Here is a 26,380-nt window from a genome sequence, read left to right on the forward strand (position 1 = left end):
TCTACAAAATACACTTAAAGGAACATAAAATCAATGTTCTCTACTGGCCATTGCAATCTTCTAAACCCTGGGTAATTTATTTGTGGACTGAAGTCACAAGACTGAAGTAGGTGTGAAACCTCTTAAAATATTTTTACAGATAATATATATATCTTAGCATTTTTGTTTGCATTGTATATATAATAAATATCATAGAGATAAATAGTTGTGCATTTTACTGGATAACTAAGTAATGTATCATACTGGAGTATTGCAATAAGATACTTATGTCATTACTCTGTTAGAACAGCCAGGAACAATGATTGAGCACATCCACTCCTACATTATTCATAAAGCCAATAAAATCTTAAGTTTAGTATTCATCATTTCCTGTTTAAAATTCTTACAGGCGTATGATATCCCTTTTTGTCTCCCTTGGGTCTTCCCTATTGTAACAATAGGGAAGCACAGTGAAATCTTGGGCTGAAAGAGAGACATTGGTGGGCTGCTGTGGACTAGTAAGCATGTAGTATTTTAGCCTATAACATATAACACTCCATTACTACTACCATTTTCTACAAGCACTATTTAACCCATTAACTGCTGCTTATGAACCTCTCCATCAACAAGGAGCCTCTACCACAGTACCCAATTTCATCTAGCAAATAGCATAGAACCCGTACCTACTAAAAGCTCACCCCATCCAAGAAAAAAAACTCTTTTTGACTGGTCAAGTAAGGAGCTTGAGTAAATTTAGCTGTTGTATTACCTACATTAACAATTACTTTACTACCTTCAACCTTAGTTACGGCATTACTTCCTGCTCTTTCAAATATTCCATACAAGCTTCTAATTTTCACTCATAAGACTTACTGGATCCAGTAATACTGTATCTTCATATTTTCTATGCCTTAATACCTTTAACACTTTAGAGAATGTTCTCAGATCTGTTGATGATCAGCTCCTGTCAGCCCCCCCCAACCCCTTGTTACCAACTCCAATTTTCCCATTCAAATCTTTTTCTATGCTGAGACTTTACTCTGGAGTGTTCTGCCATACTGAAAACACATCTCTTCACCTATTACATTCCACACTCATCTGCCAAATCATCCACATTCCAACTCATCGTGCACAGCACTCCAGCCTCCTCGCTGACATATTTTTAGATGGCATCTTTTTATACTTACATTTTCTTCTGCATATTAACTTTGTCTTTAATACTTTAACATGAGGATATTTTATTAAAATCTTTCCTTAACACTATATACTGTAGATATATATATTTATATATATATATTTATTTATTTATATATTTATTGCTTATGGGTTATAACAACCCTTGCAAACCAACCAGATTTTAGCTTGTTGCTACTGCATCTGTTATCCAGTAAACCTTACACCCATGTAAAAAAAATCATGCAGCCATCATTTTGACTGAACATGTTATCTTTAGCTTGCTGTACTCAAAAACTAGAGATTTTCTTAAAATTCCATTAGTCCTTTAGAAATTCTTCTTGCTTGGTTGCAGTTTCAGTGCATTCTGTCACTGACCTAGAACAAGCATACATTACTTAAAAGCAATGCAGATTTGCATACTTTTTTTCACATTAGAATGCATAGGAACCATTGGATCAGCATGACAGTCACAGAACTGGTTTGTTGAGCTGAAGAGAACAGCAATAACAGCTTCCATATTTCTCTAACTACAGGGCATGTTTAATGAAGAGCATACAGAGAAAGAGCAAATCGTTTGGTTATTATAAGCAAACCAGGGTCTTGTGACTCGTTTCTGGAAATGCATGTAAACCATCCCCACCTGTATATGACTAGGGGTTTCTGGATATAAAAGACAAATATACTGCCATGTTATTTATTGGAAATAGTGTGTTGCTTGGGTGGCAGAACAACAGTTTCAATCTGAAACTTTTGACATAGGCATTTTGCTTTGTGACCCACAGTACGATCATCTATGTATAACATCCATACTAAAGCTATAACGCAAAGCATTGACACAAATTCAATTTTATTTTTTTTTTTTTTTATTTTAAGCTGCACCTGCAAAAAGCTCATTTAGATGGAATGATCACTTTTATATGCAATGTAAATATTTTATTAAATTTTACTAGGATTGGATAACACATAATATAATGCGGTTTAACCGTATGTTAATGAGTTTTATTTTTACACTTAATCTTGTTTTAAAATTAAACTTCCCAATTTTCTGTCTGAGTGTTATTACCTGTGTGATCTTGGAACCACGCTACATTAAAATTTATCTGCTTGCCACATAGCAGCATTAAATTTCATGTTTTCACTCATAATCAGGAGAGGAAATGTAGACCATGAACTGGGTAACAAGGATAGAGATCAGCATGCCTATTATGTTATGCTCTGGTTGATAACTAAAGCGCCATTAATGTTAATAGTACTGGCACTGTAACTAATCAAAAGCCTTCCAGAACAGGGTTTATGGTTGCCTTGGGCAAACAAGGAGGAGGATGAAGATGTTACCATGTTTAGATGCTTGGCAAACAGTTAATCATTTGCCTGAGCAGCTATAAAATATGTGTATATCAGTCACAAATTATGCATGTAACCATTACATGAAGTAATAAAAAAGAAAAAGTCCCAGATACTAATTAAATGTAGCCCCGGGACGTGGATTACTAAACAAGCATGAATGAGTTCATCAATAGTCTTCTCTGCTCCCTGTAATAGGCAATATGGTCCTTTTGCAGGGTAAAGGTTAAGAAAGACCCTAGCACCATGTCACACGGGTGATCTTGACACTTTCACAAATTGTCAGCATCAGGGTCACTAAGAGACCTCATGCCAGTCCAAATAAAAACATTGCCTCCGCCATAATCCGTGAAGGAGTGATCCCCTAGCGTTAAACAAGAGGCTTTGCCTCTGTCTGTGTCAGTAGAGGCAGATTAGCCCATCTGATTGTACACATAGTTCTCGCCCTGTAGTCTCTTCTTTCTGGATGTTAGGATAGAGTTTGTAACATTTGTAGACAAGTGTACATATAAAAATAGTTCACAATAAAAAGTATACCTTTAGTGAATACCAGATTAGCATATATAATTAGACAGGATGAAATTATTTATAATTTTGTATAGCTGCAAGTAAACCTTGGGCTGTAGAAGATTAGTACAACCATTTTCAAGCACCTCTAAAATCTAAATGAGCTCTGAATACTAGAGTGCTATGATATGCAAATACAGACCAATTTCTATGGCCATCAGCTCTGCTTATGAGCCCTACTATTAATGCATTACTGTGACGGTAAATAATAGTGAAGAGCCAATGCTGAGGGTTAGCGGCTAGCACAGCTGACAGCTATGGAAGCTAGTTGTACATTTCCAGGACAGGATTTACTGGATTACATGCATTCTCATATATTTATATTATAGATACTAGTTTCTTTCATGGGATGTATACAGTAATAATGTAAAAGGTTATCACCTTCTTATTGTACATGGCCTACCACAAATAAGTTAACTCATTAATCTTCTAGCTGGAGGTCAACTTAGCACTAGCATCAGTTGAGTAATGCAAATATGCAAATACTTATTCACCTAATGGGCACACCAAGATTTGATTTTTAGTGTTTGCTTATTATAGCTCAGGTGACACAACAAATGTACCCAGTCTTGGGACTCTGACAGAAAATGCAGTTTGAGAAGAGCCTATTTGTTAGTTACTATTATACTACTTTGATGAATAGCAATTGAGTGAAAAAGTGTAGGCTTATTTGAAATGAACATGTACCAATAAACCTCTTTAAGTTTACAAAGAAAGCAATATTTTTTTTTACCTAATTTTCTAAATGTTTAATTTTCTAAGGTTAACAATACATCATATTTGCAGCACAATATGTGACTGGGTGTTGCTGGACATGCTTACTTTTGATAAAAGCTTGCTCCTCAGGGGAGTGGATACTAGTAAGGTGGCCAGATCTCCTCCTACAGTCTCTTTCTGCTTCCTCCCATGGTCGCCGCTGAGGAAAGTATCTGTAACAAGATCCTTGGAACTTGTGCCAGTTATGATCACAGCCTTCTGTATCTAAAAGAGACAGGATTAAACAACACATCAGTATTGACCAACACAATTTTTTTAGCAGTTTAACTATATGCATCCTGAAAACTGTGCGTAGTTCACAAATTGGTAGTATTCCATACATGAACTGGGACAGTTGGGGCCAACTATAAGGCTGTCAGATATGCTTACAATGAAGACCTTTTTTTCATGGTTTACTTGAGAATAACATGCTCTCAAACCCCTAGTAATGTTATAATGTATCTCAGTCTGTTTTTATTTTGCTTGATAGTATAATCTGCATTACATGTAGAGAAAAGCACATAAAATTCAAAAGGAATTGATGTACAAAAGATGTACGCACTGTTAGAGGCCTCCCCTATAATTGGTCATCGTGCAATTCTCAGCACAGCTGTCTACCTCCAAATGCAGAGCACACGGGTCACATTATAAAGGGAGCGAAGGACACAGACACTTGGCTCAACTGCTGACATGGTGAAGTTTTACTGTAGGGAGCTGATTATGCATAACATCCGACTCAGTGCTGACTGTACCAAGTTCCAGTGCTAGAAAGCAAATGCATCTTCTCCATATTGATTTTATATCTGCAGATCTGTATGATTTTTGCAATAGTCTGAAGGCTGCATAAGTAACCTCAATGACCAAGAGTGATAAATGAACATAAGCCATGCCACCTAGAGCTCCTTCACATAAATCTTTTGTGTCAAGGTAATGAAAAATAGACTTTATCTTATATTAGCTTCCATTGTTTTAGGCTGCTTTTTCCAGCTGAAAATGCTTATTGTTTGGCTATTAAGTTGAGCAGTCAAAAGTCCTTATCTGCATAAAATGTTCATGTTAGAAACACGAATGTACATGAACTTGAACTCCTTGAACAATTCAATCACTACTATTAAAATGCATGGACCTCAAAGATTCTCCTTCAAAGAATGTTGCTTACTGTCAGACTCACTGCTTTATAAATATATCCCAAAGTATTAATCCAGAAACTGGTATTCACACAAAGAGAAAGTTATGCAACTAACGTATGTATATTTGCTGACAGACATGTGCCCACGATTGCTAGAATGCATGCAAACAACCAAAGAAAGATGTGAATTGCATGTATCAACATGTGATTGCATGTATCAATATGGTTCAGAAAGAAAGAGATTGGGTATATTACTTTTCTTCTCTTATTCTGTACTACAGAATATATTTGTCATGCAGATAAATGCTGCCACATTTCATTAACTCAATGTATGTGGCAACCAAATCGGTTGAGAAAACTGACAGAAATGATGTGTAGTATACTGGAAGATCTCTGTATCCAATTATCCTTTTGTACACAATTTTTACTGCCATCTTGGTCCCTTGGGAGGTTCCTAATACCCTAGAAATGGCAATTAGAAACTCTATTCACTTGAATGGTGAAGATTAACATCACTTTTGGGAAAGTGGCAATAAGAGGCAAAAGTGGAGAAAAGGTGTTTGAAACAATCACTATATCTCTTCATTGTCGACTATGAAATTCTTCTCTTTCAAATTTGAGAATAAAAAGTACCACATTTAAGCTCCTTTGAAACTTGCTATCAGAAATTGCACAGGTAGCTGCTCCTGGGCACCCCTATTAAACTACTATGTAGGTTTTTCGGTCAACAGAGGCGTTTGACAACCACTTTGCAGTGCAGTTGAGTACAGTTGCAGTGCAGGATGCAGAACAACCGCGTGTCCAGAAGAAATTGCAATTCCCTGGAAGCATCACTTGCAGAGTTAATAGGGTTCAAAAAAAGGGCTAAGAAGAAGCCACCTATAGCTAACAGACCAACACTGTATTAGAATTTTAGTTTTGCATCTTTTATTCTGGGGGTGGAAGGTGGGTACACAAACTCCTGGCCTAGGGAAAAAAGTATAAATCTGACCCTGTTCCCAACTGCTCACATTCAGTTGAATTGGGGCGTGTTTGAGCCTGCAGTAGAGCGCTGCAGGTTGAAATTGCCCCTTTTTTGGTTCGGTGAAAATGAATAAAACTCTAAAAATTGGTAATATTAGCAAACAGGCAGTGGATAAATCTAATGTTTCAAAATTGACAGTAATTATTGCAAAAATAGTGTCAGTAATTTTTTTCAGCACATAATAAATTCTCCCCTATAGTATTTTCAGAGGGGGTCAGAATGACAATCTCTAGAGAGAAATTCCCTTGAATTTGCATGAGTAAGGAAAAGCTGTACCAGTTTTGAGAAGCACGGTAAACGCCAAAAAAGAAATGTAGTTAGACAGTAAAGAATCTAATAAAACTGAAGACTGAAAAATGACATCTTCTAAACATGAAATGGAAATACACTTGGGATATTGTACCAGGAGGAATGCCATGCATTGAGGTTTTAGATTTACACATCAACCTTCAATACTAGTGTAACTAATTGTCAGTCATTTTGTGACAGTATGACAGAGCTCATTATTAGGAACCCGTGGGCAATGCAAAAGTTTCCTACCTAGTATCCACAATTTCTTTTATCATTTTACTTATTTACAGAAGGAAGATAGCTACTTTTTCACATTTCACGCACATAATAGACAGACTTTTCACCCTTAGCACCACATTCCCATAGGATTTGGGATGCCTAGGGCACTTGGATGCCACTAGTTAAGCACTGAATTAGTTTATATGGGTCAGTTAGAAATGCTGATGAATGGTGATAGTACAAATCAGAATTCAACATCACGTGGATGTAATGTGTGCAGCCCCAGCCAGCAGCTACATAAAAGTTATGTAAGTAGGTGAGGATAGTGGTGGATGAGGGTCAGCACAGGGATACAACATGCAAGAGGGAGGAGAGTGTATTTTGTGTAGCAAGTTCTAAGGCATATTATTAATGGCAAGGAAAAAACACTGTAAGCAAGTATTTAAAACACTGTTTTCTGTGTGTTTGTTTTTGAAGTTGGTGGGAAGGTCCCTTTAAAGGTAATGCAACTATACAAATGCTTCATTCAATGTGCCCTCTGAACTTTGGCAAGGACATTGTACAACTGTGTAAATAAGTTTGTGCACAGTCTACTACAGTAAAGATAGCATAAACTAATGATTACAGAGTAATTTTCTAAGCTTCAGCCCATGTAAAACCATTTATATTCACCTCCTTACTGCCTCTGCAGGAGAATCGATTTGAGAGTGGCACACTCATAAATTATCAAGTTGGGCAGACTATTTTCTTTGACTGAGACAGCTTTCTAATCTCCCACTCTCTTTTACATCATCTTCTATTTAGTCTCTTTGTCTTCTTCCATCATGTTCATTCACATTCCTCTTCTTACAATATTAAACACCACAAGTTTCCTGCGGCTTCTATCCAGTACTTTTTTGGTTACTCTTTTTTACCTTACACTAAAATGAAAGGCCTGCTTATGCTAGCCAGACCCACTCCCCAAATCATCAGCTATAATATTGAACCAGCAAAGAATAAGTTAGGTTTTTATCTATTGTACCCTTGTCTTCCGCAATACTGGGTGTGACATCACCATCCTTCTGGGTTCTGGGGAAGGCAGAGCGAGAAAACACCCTGGTCCATTGAAGAAGTGATGCCAGCTCTGGCCAACTTTTGACCAAAATTCAAACTTTTACATTGGATTTAATTAGAATGTATGAATCATCAGTAATAGTTGATTTTTGTATAATTCCCAAATTTTGGCATTTCCCCCTTCTTCTAAATGCTGGTGCTGCAGAAATCTGTGGTAAGAGCAATGCATTTTGGGGCTGATCCACTTTGGTACTCAACTTCAGTTCTTTCATTTTGGTATTGCTGGTATTTTGGTATTGCTACATGTTCCACCATGCCAATCCTCTGCCTTTGGTTTCTTAGCTATACTAATGGCCAGAGTAGAAAGATTGCAGCTCTCCTTTATAGTCTTTAGTAGGGTTTGCTGCAAACTTTGAATTTCAAACATGATTTGCAAACCTGGCCAATTCCACAACAACCATTATGCTACTTATTTAGTAGTATTGCTTCATGCTGTTATCTGCACAGTTCTGCCTAATTTGTGATTCTTCTCATGTCTGCTCATCAGTTCTTTAGTATAACTTTTATGTTTCTTTTCTGTTTGTTCTTCATCCATATGTTTATCTGTAATCCTTGCTTCAAAATCATCTGTGCTTACTCTGTGCCTCTGCTACATCCCTATGCTATTTGTACTGTCCTCTCCAATTTGTCATATAAGACCTCTGTGTTTCTTCTTTCTTCATCTGTTGAGTGCCTTTCCTTTCCTAGACTTACACAAACTCTGGGTCTTCTACATGAATTTGTTATTAGTGCTCGCTTTTTAAATGTTCTTCTTTCTATTTCTCATCTACAATTTTTTAGCTCTCTATGCCCTTCTACATTTTTATTTCCTTACCTGTCTCTTCTGCATTGGTTTTGTTTCTGAATATTCATCTTCTTTTTCTTTTCTACTATACTGAAAGGTAAATACCTTAGTATTGTTTTACCTACAAATGTCTCTTTTACATCATTGGTTATTGCTTTCCTACAAAAAAAGATTTCTTTTATCACCTTTTTGGAGCAGTTTTATATAGCTGGTGGTCAGCATTATCACCAGCAAAGTGATGTTATTTCAGCAACATATTGACACTATTGACATCTCCTCATTTATAAAAGTGGTGATCAGCTGACATGAACACCACTTTGCATAATCATCACATCACTGAGATGCATTTTTTTTAAAAAAAAGGCAATAACACAATATTTTAGTACATTATTTAACAATCAGTTAGGATTTACATGCACTTTATTGCCTATGATTTTGAAAGGAGATATTCAGCTTATATAGTGGTCAGGTGCCCAAAAACGTCTGCTTATATTGTAATAGGAATTCATGGGCACTTTGCCTTAACCTAAAAAAGGAAGGAATACAGTTTTGAGCAAACAAGAAAGGGATATATTTGTTTAGGCGAGCAGTTTCCTGAATGAGCTATTAATATAAAGTATACTGTACGTGTAAAAAGGTCTGGTTTATTCATGGAGAGTGTGCTCCTTTATACCTTCTGAACAAGGATCTCTGATTCTCCTTGCGACTGAGTTCCTGACTTATTTGTGTTTGTTTCTGCCATTACTTTTTAACCTCTGTATTCCTTCTTTTTTAAACATGCATCATTTAATATAATTTCTGCTTCTCACCTTTGCCACATGTGCTTCCGCCATAGCTTGGTAAACACAAACAAAGGAATGAGTCAATTTCATCAATGCACGTTCCTCCATTCTGGCAGGGATTAGATAAACATTCATCAATATCTGTGGAGACAAAATACATGCATAATAAAATTTGTGTGATCGCACACAGTATGTATACAGTACAATATTTATGCACATATCTTACGTCTTTAGTTAGCCTATCCACTTGAAATACCTTATTATGTTGTATTTAAAAGGTTGTTATTTATTAGTGACACAGGCCAGCTTTATATATGTATGTACATTATTAATGATTGACATCTACCTATTTCACAGTTTTCTCCAGTATATCCCTTGTGGCAGATGCAGCTGTATGTGCTTCCATTAGATTGACAGGTTCCCATATGCAGGCAAGGACTGTGAGCACAAGGATGAAGTTCCCCTAAAAAAAGGAAAAAAATGGTCACTGACATAAAAATATCAATAAAATAAATATCATGGGAAGCATAATTAAAAAAAATACATATCAGGAAAATACTGCATGGAGAGAATATTAAACGTTCCCATACAAAATCAGATATAGTTGATTAACTCATTCCATTTATGGGGCACAGCTTTCAAGCAAATCCCTGGCAGGGTTTTTAATCCTTCCTTAATCTTTTCAAAATATTAGAATCATTCACGTATATTTTAACCATTTGAAAATTTTGAATGTAAGAGATGTCTACAAAACTTCAACAAAGTTTTTGGGAAACATTTCTAACATTAAGCTCCTAAACCGGTAATATCTGCAATTCCTAGCTGTCACAAAGACAGCAGGATTTTCAGTGTAATGCACCAGCTGTCAAACTGACTGAGATGCAAGACAGAGAGAAATAAAGTAACACCGTTACTTTTGTATCTTCTCTGTTTCATTCATCTGCAAATCACAGATTGAGCGTCCATCTGAATAGGATGTCAATTAAAGCAACCTGGCAAGTAAATAAAATAGCTCACATGTTTAAAATATTACACAAATATACACAAAGCACACAAAAGAAAAACAAAAAAAGTGTAAATAACTTGGTACCAGAATCACAATATTATTGTAACTTTAAACAACACAGAATATATAAAAAGGTTATATTTTATCTACAGTAACAATTTAAATACAATGGCTCTGATCAGCAGTAAAATAAAGTTTGGGTGTGTCATTCCAGTCATTGCTGTCTTACACATGGCAAATTTTAGGCAACAGTAACCACTTAAAATTTGGCTTACATCACAAAAAAAAAACAAAAGCACTTTGGTAACATCAATACTTCTGCCAGTTGATAGCTCTTCACTGAATTTACAATCAAAAGCTGTGAGAATATTTTTATGTAGGACAAACATAAGTGTTTAAACCTAAATCTGCAAAATTATTGCAGGCACCAACAAAATTTGTCACATACAACGTGATTTGATAGTCAGAATTCATGGTTTCCACTTGTTTTCTATAGTAAATGGAGTTATAGGAAAAGTTGAAAGTTATGTAAATAAAAGCTACTACTCCCACACAGGTCCCCTGTAGTATGTTTACTGCAAAGTGCTTTATTATACCGCAGAGTACAATTATATACACAGATTTACAAGTGCAGAATATTACAATAAAATATAAAAGTATAGCACGTATTTATTCAGAACATCATTTAAATCTCTGCAGTCATAGTTCACATCAGACGCTCACATATTTCAGCATCTAAAACGATAATGTTTTGGAATAATTTAGTGAAGGAATTGCAAGAGTTTCCTCTGGTATTCAGCTTTTGTTTCTGAGAACAAAGTTGCCGGGAGAATTTTGGACATCAGCAAGAAATGAGGACAATGGGAAAAAAGCAGAGTATTTGTGACAAGGACAGTGATAAATGGGACTCTGGAGTGAAAGAGAAGTGAATAGAAGCTGAGAATAGGAAAGAGACAAATGGCCAGAGAGGAAAGTGGATAGTAAAATAAGAGAACAAATGAAAAATGGGAACTAGCAGAGAAAAATTGGTGAAGTGAAAATGATCAAGATAACAATGCAAAATGTGTTTGATACATTGATAAAGGGGGAAAAATGTTGGAATTTGGGGAATTTACATAGTTAAAGGTTTTATCAATTCATTAGTTTTGCTGTTATATGAAATAGGCTGGCTTTTGTGGGTAATTAGGCAGGAGCCCCCCCAAGAATAGTTTTGTAATTTCCCTGGAGTTAGGCTTTATATTGGATATAATAATTTGTTTCCTTGTAATCCTTCTGAATTAATTTCAAGATAAACAGTACCAGACAATTGGAGATTTTGCCAAGATTTGATCATTAAATAAAGTATTCAAATTTTGAAAATATAGTAGCCAATTGCATCCATCTATTACAGATATTACTATTATGAGCTTAAATTTGTTTGGCTGCTGTGAAAAGCTGGAAAGTGAACCTTGGCATATGAAAATTCCATACTGTGCAGGCCATCCCCTGCAGAGCGCACTGTCTGTCGGTAGGTATAATCTATCCTGTTAAATCTAATCTTCAGACTATATCAATAAACTATTACTATGTAAAAAATAACGTCATTTAGAAGTAACACTGTTTTTGCTAAGTCAAAACGAAAGTCAAAAAGTTTCCACCAAGTATGGGGTTCTGTATTAAAGCTAATGTTAGTCATATTTAACTTGGCTTGTTATGTAATGCTACGGGTGTTTCTTTTGATCTAATGGGTGTTATCACATGCATATCTCAGTCATCTTGATATATATATGAAGGCAGATAGTATTTTTCCAAAAACATGATGCAAAAGTTTAGAAAACACCATGATCTTATGAAGCCTGAGACAGGTGTTAATTGTTGGAATTACATGACTCAAGGTATGAATTGATGTGAAATCAATGGGGTGGAGATGTTGAAATAGAATTTTTTGACAGGGGGTTACACAGCCCCCAGCACTTTTTGGAGATGGTTGTTTCATTTTACCATAGATGTTCTCTAGATTATCCAGTTAGTCTATGTGAGCAGCCTTGGATGACACATAGGCTGGACTTCAAACATGTATGCCATTTTTTATCTCTATTACATTGAACCAGTAGTTTTCGTGTGAAATTAGGTGGTTTGTGTTTCTTTTTCAGCTTACAGGGAGCATCAAGAACACTGCATTGCTGGTAACATCAACTGTTATTTTCTGTAATTGCTAAAAATGTTCTCAGCCATAAAATAAATGCAGCCCCCACATCTGAACACCTAACCTCTTTGGGATATCTGTTTGTTAAGTGTTTTTTAAGTACAGGTCTGTACACTTGCCGGCAGATACCAATGTTTCTTATAAAGTGGCAGATTACCAACAAGACATTTTTCTGGTTTCTGATGTTTGAGTTTTGGTTACGGTCTGCTACAATAAAATCATTATATTGTTTTTGTAAAGTAAACTTGTACAAAACACATTACAGTGGTACTTTGTAAATATTTTTTCTTGAATATTATTTAAAAAAGAATGAGTAAAATTTCCCATTTCCACTTTACTTGAATTTCCTCAAATATTTTTGCCTAAATGCAGACACTGCAACAAAATACATGGGGGTTAAATGGCAAAGCAGAAATATTTTTATACTTTGAAAAGTGTTATTAGGTTTTCCTACTGTGCAATAGTGATGGGAGTTTTGGGTAAGTTTGGTGGCTATTGTTCAAAATCTTACAAACTCAAACCTAGAGACAAACCCTATTTAGGTATCTGGGGGAAAGGGAGACCCTTGCTGATAACTACAACATCTTGGCATTTTTAAAGGCCAATAGGCAACCTAATGTCAAAAAAGTAAGTTGGCCATACCTAGTACGGCTGGGAAAGGGTTTTTTTCAGGGACAACACTAAAAATGAACAAATCCTTAGGTTAAATATTTGGGGATTGCATGAAGCTGAACCTTGTGTTACAGAATAAAAAACCAAAAATCAGAGACAGTCTCCACCAGTACATTGGCATTTCAGCATTGGCAATGACACTTGGGAACACTAAATTGTTTCACTGAACTAAAAGTAGAAGTGTGCTAGATAAGTTGCAACAGAAAAATGCCACAAAGCAGAATTAAAGGACATTTCCACAGAAATTTTATCCAAACATAAAAAATGCATAAATGTTTGTTGCAAAAGGGATTCCATTGAAGTATGATGCTTATCATTATACACAAATTAATAAATATATTTGTTATTATTCTTACATGAATTTTAAGCCACTTTGCCATATGTACTATTCTTGCTACAGTAAATCTTGATCTGTATATAATGTCAGTAAAAGGTATGTTATGTATAAAACACATTTTTACATATAATTTGTTTCTAATTAACCCCATATGTTTGAACCTGAACACCATTCTTATCCAGCAGTGGATAACTCCACCCTTGGCCAAAACAGTGCTTTATTTTGGTGTTTCCTTCCTAATCATTAACAGATGTGAAACCTTTATCTGAGACAAGGACAGACATAAAGATATCCCCCAGGCATAAATATGGGGGGGGGGGGATATGAAGTATAAGAATAAAACCATCCAATAGTAAAAATTATGATACATTTGAGAGTGGTTGTCATAGTTGAAGTCATCACTTCGAACAAAAGCCATAGCCACAAATGTCAACACTCTTCATTGATAAAAATGAAGCTGTTATTTTGGGAATATTTACAGGGAACCCAAAACACTTATTATACACATTAAATTTATGGCATGCTTGGAATTGCCTCACAGGGCCTCATTAACAGAGTGCTATAGCAATATTCTCCCTTCTTGCCTGGCATAAAGCACACAGAATACCCATGGTTACTATAGAAACTGTGTCACCTGGACATATGGATACAGTGTTGGCCTCCAAATGCTTAACTTGCTGCAAGTCATAAGCTCAACACAGTAAAAACTTAATTGGCTTCTAGTATTCACATTTGGAAATGTATTTGTTTTTTAATTGTATTTAACCGATCTTGACTTTATCGAGTCACCTTTACAGTCTCAGTAATACATACGACTGTAACAAAAAACTGCAGCTGCTGTACACATTTACCGATATAAAAAACTACCTCATTCCCTTATTTATGCAAATAGGGAGGGGTTACATTTTCAGTTCCATAACACCCATGAATTGTACATAAATTAGGGAAATCAAATTATTTTTTGGAAAACATTAGGTTAAGATATTTTTTCTGCATGGCTCTTTCCACTTTTTCATTTTTCACTTTTTCTATTTCTTCCACTTAATAGGCCCATTTACTAAGAAGTGTTCTAGCATAGCCCTCTATTTTATAGCTCTAAAACCCAATGAAATAGGTGGTGCAAAGTCAAGATTAAAACATTTGGCTGTTCAGCATTTAAAAAATTTAAATCATGTTAAGTGCAAGTAATCTGAATTATGTATCTATTACCCCTCACAGAAATTAATACACTTCTTCTAAACATTTCTTATTGTGCTTTATTTTTAGATGGAACCATTGCTAACAATATTGGTAGGAAAACATGGTAATAGCTTAGTGAATATGATTCCTATTTTGAGATTTGCTGAGCTCATTTGCACAGAAGGTGCTCTAGTGGAAATCCATTGCTAACCTAGGCAATAGGGAGCATCCCAAATACCAGGCAGTGTTCCTGTTGATTGGTTGGGGAATATTGGTGGTTATATTGCCACAATAACCAACATTCACAAACATTTTGGAAAAGCGAACAACTGGTTGGGAACTGCTTGTTAACTTGGCTACTAGTTTTACGGTCACCACGAAGCCAATTTGCAGCCTGCTCAAACATCATTGCTACCTGGCACTAATGAGCGTCAGCATCTATGTGCTGGACTAGGATATTGGCCCAGAGAGGACAAAATCCTAATACATTTTCTATGCATTTCCTAGCCGGGTTTACAAATGTCTCACATAGATCAGAGCCCTGAGCAAATTGTGACAAAGTTAAAATGTTGCAGTCTGAAAGATTATTAGGAAAGAGGAGACTAAGTACATTTTTCCTCCTTTATACAGCTGTCTCATGATATGATCTCAGCCTCTGCAAAGTCATTTGACTGGAACTCAGGCACTGCTTATTAATGATAAATGGTGGAGCTCCTGTTAAAAATATATTGGTGATGTATATTGTGTCATGTCAAGAATTTATTCATGCAGTCCTAAAGAATTACTAACAGGCCCACTTTAGGGTAAACATTTTGAATGGGGTACAAATAAAATGATCTTCGAAAAAATAGTATGGGGTATGTGTTTCTCATAGGTCGTTTACTGCTATGGGGATTTAAAATGTATTACATTTCAAAATTTTGAAAGACAAGGTACTGGACAATTTAGATCTAAATTCACATAACAGTATGTTAATGCATGAGAATCTTAGCCTAGCAAAATATATATCAGTTTTACTTGTATGCATGTGTTAAAAGCTTGTCTATACAAAAAGTTGATGGACAAGAAGTGGTTAGATCCTGAAAATGTATTTTCAGCAAAATATATATGGTATCTATAAAAAGATAAATATTTTTTAGGATTTACCTTGTGCACTATGACCTTCAATAAGCCACTGCGTGCTGTCTTCCTCTGTACCACTTCCTAGATCGTCCTCTTTCTCCAGAGATAATGTTTCCTCCATCTCACTATTAGTTGTAGGCTCAAACATAAAAGTATTGTCAGAGGTGATAGTAGGCTGAATGTCACTATGGTGATCCTCTCTGTATAATAGAGATGGGCTTGGCATGATTGTTCCCATATCCACATTTGTGGATTCAGTTTTCAGGTTGTCCATTTGAGAAATAGATGTTAGAGGTGACCAGGAAATAAAACTGTAATGAGGTTTTGGTGTTCCATTGGCAACCGTCACCCTGTCTTCTGTTGCCAAGATTAGGTCTGTTGTAAAAGAGCTGGTTACAGAAATATGCTCACTTTTTGGAATGGACTTATAACTTTCATCACCTCTTGTTTTCTTTTGAGCATCTTCATTGGTAACATCATTAGAAGCATACTTTATACTCTGTATTGAGTTGGTTTTACTCTCAAAGCCTTGCTTCTGGGTGACATCTTCATGATAACTATAAGTTTTGGTTTGGTTATCTATTTTAGTGAGTACAGTTTCAGGGACTTCAGTAGTATTTGGAGCCACCAAAGTTACATTGTGTTGCAACCCTTTGGATCCATTTTGTTGGCTGGTTGTAGGATTTGTTGGCAGTGTGACTTTGTGTATTGTTTCTGGTTTACCATTTTCATGAACAGTGTCATGATCTGAATGTGTAAGTGCATTTAATAAATCAAAATTCTGGTGCCCAAAGATAGTGTCAGGAATGCTTGTTGCTGACACCTTTGTGTCAGTGGAGGTACCTGTTTCATCCGTTTTATTCTTTCGAACAGATAATGCTAGCTTTTCTGAAAATGTCTTTTCTTTGCCTTGTCGTTCCTGGAAATTAGAATATAGTTTTTCTCCCTTTTCCATATTGACAGCATCCCATACTGCATCTGAATGTTTTGTTACTGGTAAGAAAAAATGATCTGAACCTTGTGTTGTTACAGCAGGGGGGGTTTCTAATGATGAATGTCTGCCATTTTTTACTGTAAGATCTCCTGAAAACCCTTCAACATCCTCTCCATCCATGGCCTTATGACCCCTAGCTGACAGCATTTCCGAATCCTGTCCATCATTAGGCTCTTTATGGTTGTCACCTGAACTAACCCAATGTTTAGGAAGTTTTGAGTCCTTGACAATGTGTAAGGGGAATTTAGTACTACTTAAAGGAGTTGTTTCAGTTGATTGATGGTGTCCTGCGTGAAGCTCGGTAACTGTAGACAGCCAGTCATCCAATAAATCTTGGCTTCTATCTGATTTTGCAGCAAATTGTTTGACCCTCTCATTTATATGAGGCTCTCCTGTTGATGATTGTGCTGTTGGCTGGTTTTCACCTACGACACTGGCATCTTTATATGATGGCATCTCTGGAAGGTGTTCTGTATTTTCTTCCCATTCCAAACTAGTCAATCCTGAAAAACAAATCAAAGAAAAAAAAAATCTGGTTGTAAAGCATTTCTGTTTTAAACCAAATAGGGTAAAGCATGTCTATAAAACGTAGAATGTATGAAAACGTACATATTAAAATAAGTAAAATATTATTGGATGGGGTGGGTGGATTAGTTTTTCTTTTCTTTGTCCCTATTTTCATTATTGTCATCTAGTGATCCTGCCAATGACACGTTTACTGTCCTAGGGTGACAAAGCTAACACACCATACTATATCTATGAAGGACTAGTTTTACCACTCAAGAAAAGGACTATAGAATGCCTCCCTTTATTTTCATCTCTGTAAGGCTGTACATGTATAATAAAATGTTTTTAATAGTATGGTAATGGTACGCTTTTTTTTTAAAAATAAAACATAGTTTAGATGTTCCAAATTTACTGTTTGTAAATCTATACAGGGCCAGAGACTCATGAGTATCCGAGTTAGGGGATCAGCCTGACAACTAAGGAGATAGCAGCTTTTTAATAATTTTCATGGTGCACTGCCTTTGCTGATATCATTCTGAAATAGCTAATAACACAGCTGTATCAGTCTTCATTAGTTGTGAGTAAGATTTGAAAGCAAGAAATAGGAGAAAGTCAGATTTCTTTATCTGTATCCTTGTTCTTGGGCAGAGATTCAAAACATAATAAAGCAAAAGAATCAGCATGGTAACTAGCAATTTCAGAAGAAGAGGTCAGCAGTTGCAACCTCCATATTTCTCTCATGACAGGTTTCCTTTAATATTAAAGGAGGGCTAGATGCCTCCTGTTGTGATGATAAGTTCGTTTACTGCCCAAGGGTTCTTCTTGGAAGCTGTAATTCTGTGCAGTATTAAATATTTACATAGCTGTATATCATATGTTTTGGGCCCAAATTACTTTTTAATGAAAGTAAACTTTTGTTTTAAAGTTGCTTTATGTTCCTAATACACTATATGCCATAGAATTATTTACTATATGCCGGGAACCATTAAAATATAAACCCCAAAAGATTTTAGCCCTTTAATGTCTTTACATTCCTTTCCCTCAGTTATAGAATTGAGAATTTTCTGTGTGTAGACAAGCACTCTTTTCAATGTCTAAAAGCTAAATTAATTACAAAAGCATTAAAAATACATTAACTAGTATTCCCTAATAGCCACACACCAAAACAAATTATATGTGTTGCACTTAGTAAATGTAGAGTGCAAAGCTGTAGGTGGGACCCAGCACATCCTTTCACTACAGTCTGTCTGCAAAAAAAAAAAAAAAAAACTACAGGATAGGGCAGATACAAGACCAGTTGCCCTGCCCAAAAAAGGAGCAGCAGCGACTGATTTATATTATGGAAAACTATACACAAAAAAAGTTCTGAAGTTGTTTTATGCTTGATTACTGCAAAATTCCACAACATCCCAGGATTCAACTCATGAATCTTCTCTAGATCAGTGCTTCTTGACCTTTTTTAACATGGGGGAAGCCTTCAATGACTTTCAGGTCTTTCGGGAACCCCTTCTTTAAATATTATATCTGCAGCAGTACATTAGTATGATGGTCAGGAGGAAAAATGCCTAATATATTACTGGCCAGTGGGAGAAATGTCACAGATGGCCAAAAAGATCATTGGTGTCACTTAAACTGACCAGAAAGAAACAAATTCCTCATTGCTCAAAGAACCTCAGCAACCTCTGGAGGAACCCTGGTTAAGAAACACTGCTCTAGATGATATTTTTTTAACCTAGATTCATAGTCAAAATCATCTAGTAATAACTGTTCTGATAGATAACTGTAGGGAGCTGTTGATAGTATCAGAAGACATCCAGACAATTACCATTGTGGGAAAGAGAGTAGCAGCAGTAGCGTCATAGTCAAAGAATTCATTGTTTTGCACAATATATGATAGAAAGATACATTTACATTTCTTCCCCGGTTTATACTGTCAGATAGTATCATAATTGTTACAAAAGCTTTGTGTATGAAAGACACATGATTTGTTTTTTCCAATACTTTAACTGCTAATAAATGGCTTGAAAGTCTTCTGAAGCCCATTTATCCATCACTTTGTGACATTCAAGCACAACTCTGTTCTGCAGGTTGAGATTTATGTTTCTACCCTGGCATCTTAAACCCTCGTATGTTCCCAAGATGCAGGCACCAGCTTTACTTATCCAGGATTAGAAAAAGATTTGCTAAGAATTAACTAGGCTCATGCGAATACATGACAGGTATATTGCATGTATTATTTTTCACTCGGCTCAGGAAATATTACATCTTACACAGGCTTTTCTTTCAACAAATACATTACCTGTTAGACATTTTAATTGTTTCACAAGGTTTTGTTGTGTTAAGTTATTTAAAATGCCATCTTAGTACTAGGTTATTTCTAAAGATATCTGTTTTTGTACATTTTATGTAAATTATTTTCTGTTTTTTAAACCCAGGAAAAAAAATAGTTTAAATCGGATTTGGATTGTAATGATAAATCCTAGTTTTTGACCCATAGGTATATAGACAGAACATCAGCTGCTTCCTAGAAATGTACAGCAGACCAATTTCTGCTTACCTACAGGTAGAGCATATTATATTGATTTCACTTCAATTAACTTTCATTTGCAAATTAATACACTGCTACATTCACTATGCAAAGTAATAATTCAATTTACTAAGTTAACAGATTACACTCCTTTAGTAAATCAAACCAGTTAATGGGAACATGCCTAAATGAAAACACTGTCTTTTTGTTTGGCTACATATGGCAGCAGGTAAACAAGACATTTATCATGATTTATACATAGTGCTTGTTTTTTAATACTTCCCCTATGGGAAACTTAGCACCATCATTTTTGAAATGGACCACTGAGTGGTGGGTCACCTGCAGTGTCTAAGTTCTAATATAGATAGATAGATAGATAGATAGATAGATAGATAGATAGATAGATGGAAATGTATTGATAAATATTATATGTATATATATATATAAACAAAGGTGATGTACAATTGAAATATTTTTTTTTAGTTGTGTAATGTATTTATATTTGTGTGTAAGCATACCAAGTCTGCAACATATCTTTGAGATATATATATATATATATATATATATATATATATATATATATATCTGAAAAGAATCCCTATTCGTTCACACCTTTGAATAGGCTTGTTATTATGCTTTCTGACAGCGGATGGCCTTTTTCGCTAGACTGGCTTGATTTCTGTGCAAGTGTGGGAAAAACAAAAGCTATTGTATAACTAAAAGGAATAAATGAAAACTTTTGTGATCAAAAAACATTTTTTTTCAAATGTTATTCTTTTCTTTGCTGACTTAGAATATGTAATTTCTGGTAATTGGTTTTAAGCCACACTAACATTATGCATGAACATTCGTAGCAGTGTTATTTCATTGTTAATGTTTTCCAGGTAGCTTAGTCCAAAACTACTATTACCAGCTTAATAAAGTAATAGTAGAGCACACTGTACAGAATATGGATGTAACTGGCCATTCCTAGGTGACCATCTGTCATACCTCTAATTCCAACCCCAGTCTGTCTTACAATATAAATAACTTTTGGGTAATTCAGGGAATTTTATACTTTTCTTTTCCTAATTAAGGTGACTATTTATTATTAATATTATTATTATTATTAATATTATTAATATTACAAAAGCCCAAGTACATGCTACTCCTGACTTTTAGTGCATATATCTTATGTCTTTTACTAACATTTTCCACACATATTCAGGCTGGTTATGAGACATGAAGTGTCCTCTTTTACACTTCTGCATCGCTGGCTGGTTCACAGCTGTGCAAAAAGTAGAACCACTCACAGATTATATTGTGTAGGCAGGGCACTGTGAAGCCGGGAGTGATTTAACCAGGAAGACTGGTGATAACTAATGTAACTCCTCATCTGGTGGATCATATTTGCCTAAAGGCAGTAAAAGGGTTTTATCAGCTGTTTTTGATTATAAAAAAGACTGTCCAAGAATAGTAACCTGCTTTCAAGCCCAATCTGTCAATCGTTCTGCTTAATCACAGAAACTTTGGAATAAGCCATGCAGTGGGGAATAAATAACTAGCTTGAGCTATGCATTTTCATTATAGTAATGCTTACTGTACTCAGTAAGAATGATGTAGCAAAGGTCAATTAATTCATCATTCAAAATGTAATTTCCATTTATTATCTTGTTTTAGAAATAGGGCTCTCAATAGAGGCCCACCAGCCCTGATTCTCTTATAATTGCTTGGATGTTGGTAGAAAGTTTGACTTTATTTGTTGCAAGTAACACAATAGGTGACATACATGAAAAGGATCATCTCCAATAATTGTCAGTTGGCAAACATTACTAACTGCGAGTATTACCATCAACTGTATACCTTCTAAAAGCAACCCAGTTCCACCACAGCCTCACTGGCTGTAAGAGCATGTGCTCTCACCTCTGACATAATAGATCTTTTTGCTATAGGGCTGTTATAACTAAAATCTCATATATCTGTCCCTCTAGACCTGATTGATGAAGGTTAAGGCCAGACCTACACATATAGTATGGCCATAAAAATGGGAACGAGTCCATCTTTCTGACACTAATTTCAAGCCTGAATGCCTCTGTCCCCTGTTTCGATATAAAACCCCATCCCCCTGTCTTTGCCTGATGAATGGTCCTCATTTAATCAATGACCACTCCACAATAACAAAGAGATTAGGTGGACGTGTTTATTAAAGAACCTGTCAACATTTCTGCCCAAAGCGAGATGTTCTTCTGGGACAATTAATCCTGGCTTTTACACAGAAACATAGATTGACAGTGTGTTAAAGCAGTTGGCCATTAAATAGCTGCTTACTAAATCTAATTGCTATCGTGTAATGCATAATGCACCGTGCGTGTATTTTATCCCGGCCATATTCAGTTTGCCTGTGATGTTGTACAAAATTAGAAAATCCATAGTGACCAATGGGAAACTCTTTTGACACTACTGATTGGGTTGCTATAGTGCAGGGGTTTCCAAATGCAAATCCTCACGTCTTTAGTATTTTAGTTTATAGGTTAAACTTACAAAAATTAATCAAATTAATCTGTCTATATGAAAAAAATAGGCCTGTATGTGGCCCTTGAAGACTGGAGTTGGACACCCTTGTTAAAGGTTACTGTTTTTTATGTCCCTTTATTGTTCTTTGCACAGATTCTAAACCCGTTTAACATCTAATTATTTTTGAAATGAATATTCTCAGAAAAAGTTGTGAAAAAGACCCAAGATAACAGATGGCCTCACTATTTTAGGCACCATCTTAACAGTATGTTGTAAAGCTATATCAGAAGCAGATACCACAGGTTTCTCTCTATGGATTAGTGGGTTCCTTGGCACCCACCCTTGACAGAATTCTCAGTATATTGCGTGAAAGCATTTCTTTCTTTGCATAATTAACTCAAATTTTCTTATGCAAATTGTTTCACACCAATCTTATGCAAAATTTTCTCATGCAAATTTGTTATTCACATTTTATTTTTTATTCATTACTTGTTTTCAGTCAAATGAGATGGTATCTATGTGAAAATGAAAATAACAGTTTTCATTAAGGTGAAAGAATACTTGAGAAATATTGGTAGGGTGCAGCTCTTAACAGCCCTAGTGTTTTCTAAGCTTTGTTTGAAGTCTTGGTACCACCAAGACAGTATAAGAAATTATTCCCCTACTAATAAAGACTTACTACATTGTGGTGCTTCATCCTATTATTATTATTATTTATTATTAATAATATTAATAATAAACAGGATTTATATAGCGCCAACTATTTGCTTCCAATGAAATTGCATGTTATTGGTAAAATCTATATTATAAACCCATGTAGGAAATGTCTATCTCATATAACACATGCCTGAGCAAAGTCTAATGCATAAGGCTGAAAGCATTATGGCATACTGTGGTAATTTCATTGTGATTGGTCATTATCTTTTGACACTATAGGCAGCATGGTAGCTAAGAGGTTGGTACCCTTGCTTTGCAGCACTTGACAGTATCTGCATGGAGTTTGCAGGTTCTCCCTGTGTTTGCGTGGGTTTCCTCTGGGTACTCAGGTTTACTCTCACATTCCAAAAACATTCAGTTAGCCTAATTGTCCCCCTTCCCCCCTAACATTGACCTTAGACTACATTAATGTCACTATGGTAGGGACATTAGACTGTTAGCACTTTATAAACACGGTGTAATAGTAATACTGCTAATGAAACCTTGTATAATCACATATTACTATCCATAAATATCTATCTACTATAAATATATAAATATATATATATATATATTTTACTAAACAACTACACAGAAAGATAATTCTTTAAAGTTTCAGTTTAAATGTTCAGTTTAAAGCAACTAATACATTTCAAGTGCGTCAAATCATTTTTTTTTTTTTAGAAAGCAGCCTCAGAATGAGCAGAGAGTCTATCCCCTGCCAGCATACTGCAGACAAGGACCTTGGTTTTCTGTGTGGAACTGGTAGTCTTACTTCAGAGATATGATATGTTCCATGCTAAGTCAGTTCTAGGGCTCAATCAGCAAGAGCACAAGCTTTGCTAATAGTGGAGTTATATGTCTGATTCAGTAAGGGGCGTGTTGGACCTCTGCAGGTTGACCACTGCCTCCTTATTGCAAGCAATTGTCCTTCTCCAAAGCATGCTGGCAATGGACAGGTTTTTATGCTCAAATTAAATGGAAATTAAACTGAGCTTGACTCAAAATGAATTAAAGAACTAGGTCATGCTCAAAGAAACTTGAAACTGTAGAAATGGGGTTTTATTATAATGTGCCAAGATAAAGCACATAGTCAGAAGGATTGAATTATCACATTTAAATGTATATTCAAGGTTGTCTTTGCTTGTATCAACCAAAATCAAAAGCTTTGCCACCAGGTTTTAAAGACAAAACAGTCACCATTTGTAGAAGGGGGTGAAGCACCTCTCTAATCCCATCAGCATATGGAGATGCAACAATCTATTTACCAAAGTACACTTAGTTAGATGATTACATCGTTACATTGTATATCTGTTTTTGTGCACAGTTTTTTTTAGGGGCATACAGGATGCTGGCAACTGCAGGGAGAATAATAGTTTGCTGTGATATGTGGGAACCATATATATGGAATTCCTGGTGGGTTGATGGTAATATTCATGTTTGTCCTATTATCAGCTAAGTTTTTACCTGAGCCATTAGTATAGAAGAAAAACATAACATGAAATCTGCTTTCCCTCACAAAATCATCGTTATCACCTAACAGTGTTTTGTTTCCACTAGACAAATGCAGTAATAGGAAATCACAGCTGGATTAGAGGAAGATCAGAGATAGTGGCTCATTACAGCAGGTTTAGGAATGTTAAAATTCCCCCTTCCTAACACCACATACCTCCTTTTTAATGAAGAATATTGTATTGTATAAGGGAAGTAAACCCATTGGCACATTAAGCATTTCATGTTAACACACTCATCAGTGCATGCAATAACATTTGGGACAGACTTAAGTAAAAATATGGCAGCCCTTAGATTAGAAGTGCAGATGGCTGCTCTTGCGGTATAAAATCTCCTTCTATAACCACAGTGAATGTTAGAAAAGAGAACCCACCAGAGAGACTTTGGCTGAGGGCAGTCAGCTGTGGGCATTGTTGGTTAGAGATAGAGCTGCAGAAAGTTCATTATTGGGAGTATGGGCTGTAATCAAGACTGTGATTTCATTGCTAAATGAAGCTTGTAACAGGAGATAAAAGCAATTCATCTGCACACAGCAGGGCCCTATGCAAGCCTACATCTCTTTATTCAAGGAAACGATAGTGCTTCCTGAAATTAACTGTTTATAGCAAAAATTGTTTGCTTGGTGAAGCTGATCCCCAGTCCTTACTGTAGCTTATTTTTGCAGGATAATGAGACCTGATGAAACAGTTTAATACATTTGTATGTTGAATTCTGAAGGATCTAGTACAGGGCCTCTTCCAACAGATATTTTCACATCCCTTGAGAGTATAAGGGCCAAATGATGAGGGTTTGAAAATGGATTTTTGAACAATTAAAAAAATAAAGCAATATTCTCTGTAAACTGTCTCTGAAATTAAAGGGAACAAGTTTAGCTAATGTTCAGATGACAGGCAAATAATATCTGGACCTCAATCCCATATCCCTGGACCTCAATCCCATATTTCAATTGCACAGAAAACAAAAGCCAAAATCTCACTAGCTGCAGCTAGCTTTCATATCAGGATTTGCCTTTATTTCAATAATATTAATATTTTTATTATAATCAATAATTCAATTATGATTAAATTCTTTTGATATTCTTTCAGTCTTTATGTTTTGGTACATACTGTTGTCCATTCGTTATGTGATCCTTGTCAACTTGATATCTTTTGCCCATTTTTCTGGTTTGCATGTGATGTATATTCTCAAAAAAGGAAAGGGAGCTACTTAAATATATGTAAAAGATTATGGTTGGTGATGGAATCATGCTAAAGCACATTGATTCTGCAATGCCCTCCGCAAACCAGGACCAATGTCACAAATTATATTGAAATACTTGTATGTACTTGGACTATTTATGTGATTTATGCACAGTACTGGAGGGAATACTGCAATACTTTTCAAGGCACAAAACATTAAAAAAAATTTTCCTTCTGAAAATACTTGGTACATGATAAGCTATGTTGGACCTGTTGCTTAAATACTTTGAGTTCCCATAATAGGCAACCACAAATCTCCATAAGAAGATCAACAATGGGTAGCCCACATTTTGCTCATTATAAGGTTTTCATTGAGTGTGCTAACATTAAGCAAAGCAATTATCACCCAGAGAAGAGTTTAGTATTTACAGTAATACAGTGGATTGTAAAATACATATGAAAGATATATTATTATATTATATAATATTAAAACTATTGTCCAAAGGGTGTGGGAGGCTGGATCCCCTTTTATCTCAGTCCTCTAGTGTTCAATTGCAAACATAAAAATTTATTTAACCATGGACATTTGGAAATGTTTCCTATGACAAAAGTGACATATTTCTACTTATTGAAGATTAAACTATTTTTTATCAATCTACATGTATTCACTATAACTAAAATGTAATTGTTTTGATGTAGGCAATTTGTATAATGCCCAGCAAACAAACATCCTAAAGGAGTCCTGCTTATAGTTTAAAAAATAGCTACCAAAAATAGGTGTCACTTATGTAAACTTCTACAATTTCCA

The 26,380-nt window shown here is 35.5% G+C and overlaps 1 protein-coding gene across 2 annotated transcripts in view; it reads right to left on the minus strand.

Annotated features, from left to right (window-relative positions):
- NCAN (neurocan) overlaps positions 1 to 26,380 on the minus strand; it is a 114,237-nt gene that overhangs the window by 13,676 nt on the left and 74,181 nt on the right. For both annotated transcript variants that reach the window (XM_072404608.1, XM_072404607.1), the window contains 4 exons: positions 15,690 to 17,162; positions 9,511 to 9,627; positions 9,192 to 9,305; positions 3,889 to 4,047 (listed from right to left, as the gene is read on the minus strand). In XM_072404608.1, the coding sequence (XP_072260709.1) occupies positions 3,889 to 4,047; positions 9,192 to 9,305; positions 9,511 to 9,627; positions 15,690 to 17,162 (1,863 nt within the window). The remainder of the gene's footprint in view (positions 1 to 3,888; positions 4,048 to 9,191; positions 9,306 to 9,510; positions 9,628 to 15,689; positions 17,163 to 26,380) is intronic.

Source organism: Pyxicephalus adspersus, chromosome 3 (genome assembly GCF_032062135.1).
Source record: "Pyxicephalus adspersus chromosome 3, UCB_Pads_2.0, whole genome shotgun sequence".
NCBI classification, from domain to species: Eukaryota; Metazoa; Chordata; class Amphibia; order Anura; family Pyxicephalidae; genus Pyxicephalus; species Pyxicephalus adspersus.